Source organism: Cottoperca gobio, chromosome 1 (genome assembly GCF_900634415.1).
Source record: "Cottoperca gobio chromosome 1, fCotGob3.1, whole genome shotgun sequence".
Lineage (NCBI taxonomy): Eukaryota > Metazoa > Chordata > Actinopteri > Perciformes > Bovichtidae > Cottoperca > Cottoperca gobio.
The window spans coordinates 6141039-6153979 of NC_041355.1; the positions used below are offsets into that span (position 1 = coordinate 6141039).

Consider the following 12941-nt stretch of genomic DNA (forward strand, 5'->3'; position numbering starts at 1 on the left):
ACCTGCAAACGCACGCACACGTACACAGGCAGGAGCAGGACAAGTTGACAAGTTGTCTAGCTGCATGCAGCACAGGCTTTTTGCAGGCGCACCAGCTGGATCACTGCAGTCCGGGCAAGAGCAGTGAGACAGCGCCATCAATCGCATAGCAGCCACACTCCTGAGTGCCTGTAGAGGGAATGTAGTGCAGTTTTTGGTCTGGGAAGCAGTCAGGGTGGCTGTGTGAGGAGGGGTGGGGGGGCGGGAGGGGAGTTTTTGGGATCAGCGCCTTCATGGCACCATCAGTCACCCTGCTCTAATGCCAGAAAATACAGACCCTGGGACGCACTGCTGGTCATTACATTTACAGGCAATTAAAAGACAATAACATTAGTAAGAATAATGAGAATGGATCATCTCCAGAATTGATAAATAAAACACCTAAATTGCAACCACACGTGCGAGGAACTTTGATTTTGCAAGTATTATTACCCTATTTATCAGGGATGCCCTGAACTGCGATTTTATTTGCAAAACAGAGTTTTATACACCTTTTTTATGCTGACAACAACATTATGATGGGAATTCACGGGGAATTTTTCAGCACAGCGAGCATAAATTGTTGCATAATTGACACTATCTTAATAGTGTTTATTTGCTTGCTTCCAGCTTGAGATCACACTGAACTCACCTTTTTTTTAATTCACAAAAGAGCCTCGTCACAGCACATAAGTGGTTTGGGCTGCAGCTGCAGCTGAAGATGTGCATATTGGATTAACGTTAGTCCCGTTTGAGCATGTTTAGCCCTTTGTGAGGCTGTGTAAGGATATCTCACTTAACCTGACCTCAAGAGGACTTTGTTGTAGGTAATTTTAATGTATTGTAATGATAAGCAAAGAAAAAGAAAAATACATGAGATAGAACTACAAATTCATTTAGGCTATGGAGAAAATATATTCATATATTCATTAATTACATGTTATAAATTGTCTTAATTAGCTTTTTCAGCAAAATAAGTAAATAATGACAGCTAAATGCCAATTTATAATCAACATGTCATCACAAGTGGATGTGCGGGGCTTGAAAGTTTCAGTAAAAATAATTTCAGTAAAAGGTCGCTCCTACTAGAGAACAGGCTACCTTTGGGTGTTATAGGTGAAATGGTGGTTATGACATTAAGATGAATCTGATTTAGTTTGGCACATGATATTTTTAAGTATATATACAGTGTCAGCCACGGTAAATCAAAGTAGGCTACCCTGGTCCGGGGTTCACAGCGGAAAGGTTGTATCCTGCTGCCAGCCGGTAAGTAGATCCGGACGTGCGCAGCGCGGAGAGATACCGGGCAGATCCAGTGTGGGAGAGAAAGGGAAGTAGTGAGGGAAAGAGAGCGGCTGCCTGGTGGTGGTGGATGGAGTAACGGAGAGGAGACAAGTCCACGTATTACCATGCCGAGATTTGGACTACATAAACTACCTGCAAAACCTCCAAATATATGAGATTCATAATAGAAGAGGTACGTGAATTGTTGTTTTTAAACGCGGTGGTTCTTAAGCTCCTTTTAGCGTTTAGTAAAAAAAAGTTGAGAGCGGTTAGGACGGCTATTGTGAGCTGCGGGCTGTGAAAGAAACCAACCGCCGCTGCTTTCTCTTCCTCTTTGGGGGAAGTTTAACCTTAGTAAAACTATTGCTTTAGTGTCTTTTTTGACTGCACACGGGGTTCTATCATTTATTATTCACCCTGACAGTAGTTTAGGGTTGTTTTACGTTTTGTTGGAAAAGTGTAGAGGGTTTTCTTTCAAGCAAAATCTCTGCTCAGCGCGTGCACGGCGACCATCGTTTCATGAAGTGAATGGCTCTAGATGGGGGATGGGGTCTGGAAGCACCTAACTTATTTTCTTGAAAGATTTAATTTTTTCGTAATGAAAAGAGCTCACTGGTTAAAGGTTGCTGAGCAAATACTAAATGTTTTTGTTGTACGTTATGTGAAAAAGGTTTTTTTTTTACTTGTTTTTTTTTTTACAATGGTAGCAGATGGTTCTTTTGTACCTGCAGGCGAGAGTTTTACATTTAAGGTATTTTTAAGTCAAGACTCAGTCACTTATTAACCCCACATAAAGCATTAATAACTAAACCCTGCACGGGTCATTTTGAAACGCCAAAAGTCAATAATGTAGGTTAGGTTTTATACCCAGCACTCTGCGCAGACATTGCAACGTCTTGCTTTTATTTGTCTTTGTATGGACTCCCACGCAGCCCGAGACGTTGTAAAGCGGCTGTAAACGAATGAATCTGCAATTTTAAAGCAGTTTCATAGTCATCTCCTCTGTGCTTGTTTCTGTGATCATAGCTTGATGAGATATACAACAAAAAAAAAAACACCCTTGTATTTGATTTACCACGGCAAGGTCCAGTCCAGTTTCATTGTCAGTTAAAGTTCGCTATTACATAGTTGCTGCTGCTTGTGTCAATTATATTTTTTAAATCCTAAGTGGGTGACCAGAAATGTATTTTTTTTTGCATTTCTATACACAAGAAAAATAAGCCAGTAGGCTGATTTTTTTTTGCATCAACAAAAATAAATTAAAGATGTGTCTTATTGCAGTTGTTTCTCTAAGCTCATGATGCTGATGTTTAGATACATTATGTTCTTCTCTTATGAAGTGCACATAGTATGCTATTTAGCATCTGGCATTGTGCATTGGTGGGAGCAGTTGATGCTTAGATCTTTGTCACCTGACTGACTGCTCTGCTTTATCTTATTTCCACATGGAACCCATTTAGCTATTTATCAGCCCAGCCATCGCTTGTCATGACATTCAAGGGAGTCTGGGAATGCGCACAGTGAAGAAAGGAATAGTTTTCAGCATTTAGACGATCCTTCTATAGGGGATGATTGTAGAAGATGCAGATTTCATTTTTAATGTATTTTGTAATTACAGTGAGTTTTCTGTACTAAATTCACTTGCATAATAATGTGTTAGAATACTAACACTTACATTTTGTTTGTTTCCAGGTGGTTCTGTGAAGATCACGGTACAATAATGGGGAAGCACTTGGTTTCACTGCTTGTGCTGCTCCTGCAGCTCCTCTGTAGCTGCGCAGGGAACCAAAGGATGGCGAGAGCCGCTTCCATGCAATTTACCCACTCTGTTTACAATGCATCCATATATGAGAACTCTGCTGCTAAGACTTACTTAGAGAGTCACACCAAGATGGGGATCTCTATCATAGACCCAACCTGGGAGATACGGTACAAAATCATCTCTGGAGACAATGAGAACTTATTCAAAGCAGAGGACTACCTGCTGGGAGATTTCAGTTTTATGCGAATAAGGACCAAAGGAGGCAGCACTTCCATTCTGAACCGGGAGGTTAAAGACAACTACCTGCTGACTGTTAAAGCCACGGACAGGAGCACTGATTTTGAATGTCGCACTAGAGTTAAGGTGCAGGTAAAGGACACCAATGATCTGAGGCCTCTCTTCTCACCAACGTCCTATAGTGTCTCTCTGCCAGAGAACACGGCCATACGCATTAGCGTGGCCAAGGTCACGGCAACGGATGCAGACATCGGTACGAACGGAGAATACTACTATAGTTTCAGGGAGTGGACGGACATGTTTGCAGTTCATCCAACAAGCGGTGTGGTTACACTGACTGGCAAGCTAGACTACTCTGAGAAGAAGCTGTACGAGTTGGAGATCCTTGCAGTGGACAGAGGAATGAAGCTGTACGGCAGCAGCGGCTTCAGTAGCATGGCCAAACTCACAGTAAGGGTGGAGCAGGCCAACGAGCACGCACCTATAATCACTGCTGTGACCTTGGCCCCCTCAGATGCAGACCATGACCCCACCTATGCTATTGTGACAGTGGAGGACAGTGACCAAGGACCAAACGGAGAAATAGCATCATTAAGTATTGTGGCCGGCGACCCTCTTCAGCAGTTCAAGGCTGTGAGAAGCAGCCCCGGGAGCAAGGAGTATAAAATAAAAGCAGTCAAAGATGTAGACTGGGACAGCCAGCCGTTTGGATATAACCTCACTTTACAGGCGAAGGACAAAGGCAGCCCCCCTCAATTTTCATCTGCTAAATTGGTACATGTCACTTCTGCACAGTTCAAAGTGGGCCCTCCAATATTTGAAAAGGCTGTTTACAGAGTCAATCTGAGTGAATTTGCCCCTCTTCTTACGCCTGTCACTATGGTAACAGCCATGCCAAAGTTTCCACAACTAAAGTATGCCTTTAGACACAAATCTGAGAAGAACAAATTTACTATCAACCCAGACACTGGCTTAATCAGCACTGCAGGACAAATCAATGCTGATTTTGCCCCCCGGTTTGAGCTAGACGTGATCACCAGTGACAAAAAAGCGGCGACAAAAGTGATCGTTGATGTGATTGATGTGAATAACAATGCACCTGAGTTCCAGCAGACTTCTTACAAGGCCAGCGTTGATGAGAATGTACCCACAGGGACCAACGTAGTAACCGTTAAAGCCACTGATTTAGACAGAGGCGAGAATGGCTACGTGACCTACAGCATTACTAATATGAGCCCTCAACCGTTTGTCATCGACTACTTCTCCGGTGTCATCAGTACCTCAGAGGTCCTAGATTATGAGCTCATGCCAAGGATTTATAGTCTCAAAGTCAGGGCGTCAGATTGGGGATCCCCTTACCGGAGAGAGGTGGAGGCATCAGTCACCATAACATTAAATAACCTGAATGACAATAAGCCCTTGTTTGAAAATGTAGACTGTGAAGTGACCGTGCCAAGAGATCACGGCGAAGGAGAGCAGATAACAACCGTGTCTGCCATAGATGCTGATGAGCTGCAGCTAGTACGGTACCATATTAAAGCTGGGAATGATCTTGATCTGTTTGAACTGAACCCAAGCTCTGGCGTGCTTTCCCTGAAGCACACGCTGAGTGAGGGAGAGGCAGCTAAAGTGTCCTTTCATAGTTTACATGTCATTGCAACCGACGGCGAACACGAGACTCAGCCAATGATCATGAACATAACTGTCATCACGGCACGCAAGCCTGTCCAGTTAAAATGTGTCGAAACTGGTGTCGCTACCATGTTGGCTGAAAAGCTGCTTCACGGCAGCAAAATCCACATGCAAACTGAGCTGGATGACAACTTTATGGACTTCCACTCAGTCAACCGGTACACTCCTCAGTTTGCAGAGTCTTTCCCCAGTGTTATTGAAGTTAAAGAGGACCTACCAGTCGGGGCCCGGATAGTGCATTTAAGTGCCACGGACTCAGATAGCGGCTTCAATGGGAAACTAGTGTACGTTATTTCAGGAGGAGACACAGAAAGCCGCTTCGTATTAGATATGGAAACCGGTTGGCTTTTGGTTTATTCTCCTCTTGACAGAGAAACAACAGACCAATACACCCTCAACATTACAGTTTATGATCTTGGCATACCACAGAAATCTTCATCACGCCTCTTGGGTGTTAAGATTCTAGATGCCAACGATAATAGCCCTCAATTCTTGCAAGATTCGTATTCAGTTGAAATAAGCGAGAGCACGCCTGTCGGGACAGAAATCATCCAGGTGGATTCAACAGACAAGGATCAAGGAGATAATGGAGTCGTGAAGTATTCAATTTTGGGAGGCACAGATCATTTCACGATCCATGAGGAGACTGGTGTTGTGACTGTGACAAAGCCGTTGGATCGTGAGCTCCATCCAGTTTATGTGTTGAAAGTCGCGGCACACGACCAGGCAGTGACCGAGCCTCAGTTAGTGTCCACAGTGCCACTGAAAATCACCTTGGAAGACGTGAATGATAACCCACCTAAATTTGTCCCCCCTAACTATCGCTGTGAAGGTGAGGGAAGATCTTCCTGTCGGCACTGTAATCATGTGGCTGGAGGCTCACGACCCCGATGTTGGACCTTCCAGTCAGGTACGATACAGCCTTATTGATAACGGAGACGGGTTCTTTGAAGTAGATAAACTCAGTGGGGCTGTGCGGATCGTGCACAATCTAGATTATGAGACAAAACAGGTGTACAACCTGACGGCAAAAGCTAAAGACAAAGGGAAGCCCATGTCCTTGTCGTCGACCTGCTTCATTGAGGTGGACGTCGTGGATGTGAACGAAAATCTCTACAGGCCTCTGTTCCGATCGTTTGTGGAAAAGGGATTTATAAAGGAGGATGCACTTGTTGGGACTTTGGTGATGACCGTATCAGCTGAAGATGAAGACAAAGAACGAGACGGAGAGATTCGATACTCCATACGAGATGGATCCGGCCTGGGGATATTTACCATCGATGAGGAAACTGGTGAGTCTTTTTTTCTCAGTGTTACTATAGAGGTGTGTGAACCTTGTGTTGATCTCTTAAACAGGGATGCATCAGCTTGAAATAATTTGCATAAGGAACGTTTAATACAGCCAGAGTTCATTCAGTTCATGTCACTGTGTGGAACAATGAGGTAAGGGAGTCTTCCAGGAGACGGGTGAGGTTCCTAATTCCAGTCATTTTTCCTCTTTGGGAGAATTGACGGCAGGAACAGATGGACCAGCTGTCTCTCAGACCTGTGTGGACATTCCTGAGTAGTTTCTGTGGTATTAAGAAGACTCTAAGTCGTTTCACCTCTTTCCACTCTTCATGCTATCACTGTGTAGATACATACTCCTTTTACATTTTCAAATCGTATCAATTTGGAAAACGGTCATATCTGTTGGTCTTAAGGTAAAAATATTCTAATAGCATTTTGGAAATAAATGTTTTTTACAACAGCATATTTTCATTATTGTACTGAAGGCAGGATTTGAATGCAGGTTTCTTATTATGTTGCAGAAAATATGTCAATACTTACTGAGCTGCACAGAATAATTTTAGCAGCTGACTCAAATTAGCTTATAATAAGCGGTCTGGAATTCCAGGAGTTCCTACCCAATACCTAGCAATCACCTGATTTGGATGTTTTGGACTTGGCTTGCTGCCCTCCTTTTAAAACTTGGTAACCACATTCTTTGGCAGCTTAATGTGACTTTATTCCCCCTGTTTGAAATGAAATCTCTCTCTGCATTATACATATTTAATGTCTAAATGAGGCAGTGAAACTTAATGCATAATACATTAATTTTTCTTGGCACATGTAACCTCAAAGGTTCATATCTACATAAGAAAGTTGGATATGCAGTTTATTAGTCTGCTTCTGACTTACACTTTTTTAAAAGAGGTCTATATTTCTCGTTTAATGTTTATTAAGAATCAGATATATGTGAATTATTCAATAAGGTGACGTGAAATACTTTCCTCTGCCTGGTACATTTAGCAAGAGGGGATGAGACTTTATGAAGGCTCTGTCCTGCAGGACTGTGGGTCAGCTGTGGTGTGTTTGTGATTGTTTCTGTGGTAGTGGTTGGATTCGTAATAAGATTTAGTTTTATGAACAAAGACGCTGCGAGCTTGTAACTGTATATGCTTTTTATGCAATAATTACAAGTGCTGTTCTATTTCAGTTTCTTCCTATTTATGTACCAAATTGACTGTAATGGAGAATTCTGCAAGGAATAGCATTTAAGATGGTGTTGATAGGGCCACATGCAGGCCAGCGGAGAGTCCATGTCTAACTCAAAACCCTTTGTAGGGTACAGACTCACGGAGCCTGGTCTGATCTTCTACTTAATCCCAGAAGCCTATATTAAGTGATTATCAGGAGGTGCAATGATAGGATTGTGCTGGGTTGGGTCCTGTTATTATAGATTACATCTGAGGTCAGTAGACAACTAAATACAGCCAAGGTGGTAAAGGGGTGTGGTTTTTTAAGAACTCCTTATGCATTTAGAATATTTAAAAGGAAATTATAAGCACGGGTGCATGCCCACTATATATTCAGTTCTGCAGCTGCACGTTGTGAATCTTAACCAGAATGTTTTAAAATGGTTCAAAATTAGAAAACAAATGAAACCGTGGTGTGAGGAAAGATGCCAGCAGCCACACACCTTCAGTCATGGAATTAGTTTTTTTTAGGCTGGGAAGGAGCGACGTTAGACTGTTCCAGTCTTTCCCTTTTTTACTTGTCGCTTGTAATTCTAAACCCATGCAGTTGTGTTTGTGAAGACTACATCAGCGTGTTGTATGGTTTTATCCATGTTGTAGTGTTTCGTTTGTTGCATACATCACTGTTCTTTCAGCTATTCTTACACTGGCATCCACAATAACACAGTAACAACAATACTACTTTGTGAGTGACACAATGTTGCTGTGGAAAACACAGCACGGTGTGGTGGGTGATGCTCGGAGACAGTGAGTGATCCTCCTTGAGTAGGTGTATCTAACAAATCTGAATAAAGGTTGTATATTTTGCAACAGTCTATGTCTGCTACCCACTTGATTGACATTCCAAAAATCACACAAGGTTATTTGTTTGTGAGACATCGTGATTACATTTAAAATAAGTTTCTGTGATTTTGTTTTAATTTACATCAATTTCAAGTAAAAAAAAACCCATATGAGCAAGCTTCCTCTCCAGATATGGTTCCTATTCTGTCCGACTGCTCAGGGAGTCCATGGCCACTGTTTGCCCAGACATTCTCTGTGTTATTAAAAGCTCTGTGGTCACTGGCTCTGTGCCATCTTAATTTAAACTTTCTCCTATCACGACTCTTTTCTGGGCCTCTTCTCATGGTCTTGACCAAATGTACCATTCCCCGTTTAGATCGGAAAAATTGCTAATAGTCAAGTGATTTTTTTGACTGACAGGGATCAAACTAAACTTTGATGAACTGAAATAATTCCATGCGCTTATATTTAACATCAACCAACTTGGCATTAACTTTTAGCCATGGTTTATTCAAGTAAATATATCTGTATCTCATACTTTATCCACCATTTTGTGCTGGGGAGGCAGCATGCACTGTACTTGTGAGGGCTTGTATGCCAAGTGGCTGGCTCCAGCTTTAAATGTTCAAGCCCTAGAGGTCAACCAATATGGATTTTCAAGGGCTCATGCCAATTTTAAAGAGGCAAGTGTGGCAAATGGCCGATGTAATTTCCTCTTCAGATAGGCTTTTCAGCTAGTGCTATAAAACCATGAAAAACAATTTCAAAATATGCTAACACTCCAGGGCTTGACACACACCCTCAGCTGACAGTATTGCAGCAGAGTAATCCAAAAGAGCACTGCCTACTGTATGCACTTATTGTGCCGGTCCCAACTTTGATGTCATTCTTGCACATACAAAGGTAAGATCATTAGAAAAAAAAGAGAGAAGCAGATGAACCGACAGTTGCAGTAATATTGATGTGAATAAATATTCCCAGTTTACAGGGCCAGTTCAAATAAACTAGCAATAAAACAATTATTATGAATTCTCCACTCCTCTAAGTACACCTGCCTCACACACACCGGGACACACCTTCAGACATCAGGAAACAACCAACTGATTCAAAAAGCCAAGTTTTCAAGCTAAGTCTTATTTATTACCTAGGCTATATTATTACACTTTGCTCTCTTTCTTCTATAGATATTGAATTCCGTTATTTTTATACATGAACATTAGGTATGCAGATGTATAGTCTGTCTTAGATCTATTTAGATATATAAATGCAGATATACATTTTCTTCCATATCACCCAATCCTTGAGTGAATATCAACTGCAGTAGGCCACAGTACAATCAATGTGTGCGTCTCCACTTGAATGTGAAGGGTAACTCAAGGCTATATTGCCGTGGAAGTGATGGTATAGAGCTAGACAAAACTTTCTTTGAAAATGTGCTCAAAGCAAGTTGTGTCTCAATTTGAAGGGAAATTATCCAGTGCACAAGGTGACCATGGCAGAGAGTGTTCAGTCTAGATGAGACACAGATGCTGATTGTATAATGTATGCACTGCCCTTTCTTGGTGGATAATATATGCATTGCCCTTTCAATGGAGGCTGTTTGCAGGCTGTGCTGTAAATGTGTTCTTTGTGAAAGCAAATGAAATAGTTTGATGCATAATGACAAAGTCCTGTTAGTGTGTTTTTACATTTCACTTCTTCTTCCAACATCCCATAGTTAGAGTTAACCAATCCTTGACAATAATGAAAAGACGTATGCTTGTATTTGTTTATGGTCAGTCTTTTGGCATCAAGTGTAGTTTGCAAAAAGTGAGAACGGTGGCCTTCTGTCCCTAAACTTCCATTCAGTGCCTATATGTTTGAGATAAAAGTGGGACTGCGAAGTGGCACATGATTCCAAGTAGTCTTTGCTTGAGTGCTGTTACTGTGGAGACGGGACCAGGAATGTGCAGCGGGACAAAGTTGATTGTAGGTTGCTAAATGAAAAACACACTTTCGCTAGTTAAAAGTATGTTGTTCTCTCAGTCCATTAAATCTTTTTAAAGAAACGTAAGGCTGCTTTGTGCAGAGGATGTGCTTAATTGTCTGTTAATTTTTGTCATGCTAAAACTCTCGTGAATTAAATCTATACTCTATTTCTGTTGATGTACTGCAGGGTTTACACTTTTAAAAGCTCTGTCTTTCACAGTGGACCCCAAGAAACATTCAGAAGGCGATAATGATAAGTACTTTTGCTTATTTAATTAGTTAAAATACTGTTTAATTAAACAGCTTTAGGTTGTTGTTATTTAATACTTCAAGCAACTGGTGCTAAACAGTACCGCTGCCATAAACAGTTTATAGCATTACGTAGTACTAACAGCAGTGATATATTAAAATTATTAACATCTTTCCCAAAAAGATATGAGATAATGACATGCTTTTATCCTTTTGATACAATCTCAGCGACTATTTCAAGCATTTAGAGGCAATTTCATGCTGTCTGGTACTACACTCAGGTGCAGTTAAGTGGGTGTACTGAAATATTAAAATGTTCCTGTCTTGTCAACCAATAATTTCTACGGTCATGTTGACTGATACTCAAATTGGAGGAGGTGTGGAATTGGGGACTAAGCAATCACAGTATATGCTGGTGTTCATCAACAGGCCACCACAATGCTCCCATAAGGGAAGTATCATAAAACCTACATTTAGTTATTAAGAATTAGGACTCCAGGACGTTGACACGACAGCATCACCACCTTTACAGTATAATATAACCCAGTGACTTTGCCTTGCATTTAAGAAATAGTTTGACATTTAAAGAAGCCATCAGCTGGTTCTCCTAGCTTAGCATAAAGTGAAGTGTAAAAACGAAAGTGTGTGTTGGATTTGGATTGTGCTACCTATCCTAAGTTAGCGGCTTCGCCCCTTTCCATTTTTTAATCCAACACTGTTTTGTTGTGTTGTGTTTTGTTGTTGTCAAAACTTTCATTGCGACTCTTTAAGAAGTATCGATCGGTAGTCCTGCTCTACGATAATTGGCTTTGCTTCATGGATGGGAAGCAAACAGGAAATAATTTCATGGTTGGTGGAGTCATACCTGAGGCGATAGCATGAATCTCCACCCATATGAAGGGGAAATTGTTTGCTGTCAGCTCAAAGTCTACATCATTCTTGGACCAGCTGGGGTTACCATGTACAATGGGAATATAGAGAGAGCTATAGTGTAGGAAGATAGAAAAATATTCAGAGGGGGTGGGGGTTTAGAAATGAATGAAGACAGACCCTGTGTTTCCCTTATTGTTACCAGAGGCACTGGCAGACAGCTCTGTGAGGTTAGGTATAGTAACTGCTCCTAAATAATACTGTGATATTAAATCAAAGCATTATGCTCTGAGACCTGTTCAAAGGCCGTTCAAATAATTCTGTTCCCAGTAACAATGGAAGCTTTATATCGACAGCTAAGTCCCAAAAAGATATCTCAACTGGAATTAATAGACAGTTCTTCAAGGAAAGGAAAACCTATTCAGACATGTAACATGTGTATCAAAAAGTCTCTTTCTAAGGCTAGCAGTCAGCTCACAAATATATGATTTTATTAGACACCCTTTTACATTCTTACATTACAGTTCATTTACAGTAGAAATAAAGACATTCTGAACTCAGTACTGGTTGTAAAAAAAAATGGAAAAAAACAAAAAATCTGTGTCCTCTATTGTTATTCTGGTGAATTGATGGAGCTTGTCTTAAATACTATGTTCCCTTTAGCCAACTGTTGTTAGCCATTTCTATGCCGGTACTGACAGTATACAGCGTGCACAGTGGTGCATGAAGTGGAAATGGCTTACTGGCTGAATAGGCCGCGATATTGAAGAAGATAAGATTGACATGGTTTTTGTGTGATACTGTATCACCATTATGATTATCTCTAAGACCTATCCTAATGTATTATGACCCCTGTGTGCCCTTCCAACAAGACAGAGGGATTAATGTGAATCGGAGAGCCATGATGACACTTACTATAAGACTGTTCATAGCGATATATAAGTACAGTATGTATGCATGCAAGTGTAACATGAAACATATGGAAATTCATAAAATTCTGACCATGATCACTTTAAATCAGATTATTTTAAATCTGCTTCCAATATATACATCTAGGAAAAATACAGGTATTACTCAATTAAGCAGCTCAGTGTAAGTTTAAACTTGGCTCAGTTATAATGTGAGTGTTTACTACACATTGCTAAATTAAAATGGGTTGCATTACACAAAGTAGTTCTATGAGTACATTTTGACACCAACTGCCAAGTGTAGCTGTTGCAAAGCTAACTGAATTAACTGACGAAGCTAACGTTAGCTCGCTATCATAGAATGTGGTCGACACATCAAAGTGCAGCTAAATCATGATGTAAACTGCGAAGATTTCAAATTACGTTTCACAAAAACAACACAAGATACCTCACATATCAAAACTATCATTAGCTAGGTTAGCATAATCAAATAACTCTTGCTAAACTGTATGGATACTACAAACCCTGAAATAAGTTTTTCTCCATCTTGAAGGACACTCATTCACCAAAACAATTATACTGTACACACACTTATTTGGGAATAGGAAGTGCCACCCAGTCCACACACATTTTTCTCATTATTTAAAGTGA

The 12941-nt window shown here is 40.9% G+C and overlaps 1 protein-coding gene across 1 annotated transcript in view; it reads left to right on the forward strand.

Moving 5' to 3' along the window:
• The first annotated feature begins 1359 nt into the window (after positions 1-1359).
• fat1a (FAT atypical cadherin 1a) overlaps positions 1360-12941 on the forward strand; it is a 68343-nt gene continuing 56761 nt past the window's right edge. Inside the window, 3 exon segments of the mRNA XM_029440882.1 lie at positions 1360-1495; positions 2995-5809; positions 5811-6285. Of these exon segments, the coding sequence (XP_029296742.1) occupies positions 3023-5809; positions 5811-6285 (3262 nt within the window). The 5' untranslated portion in view covers positions 1360-1495; positions 2995-3022.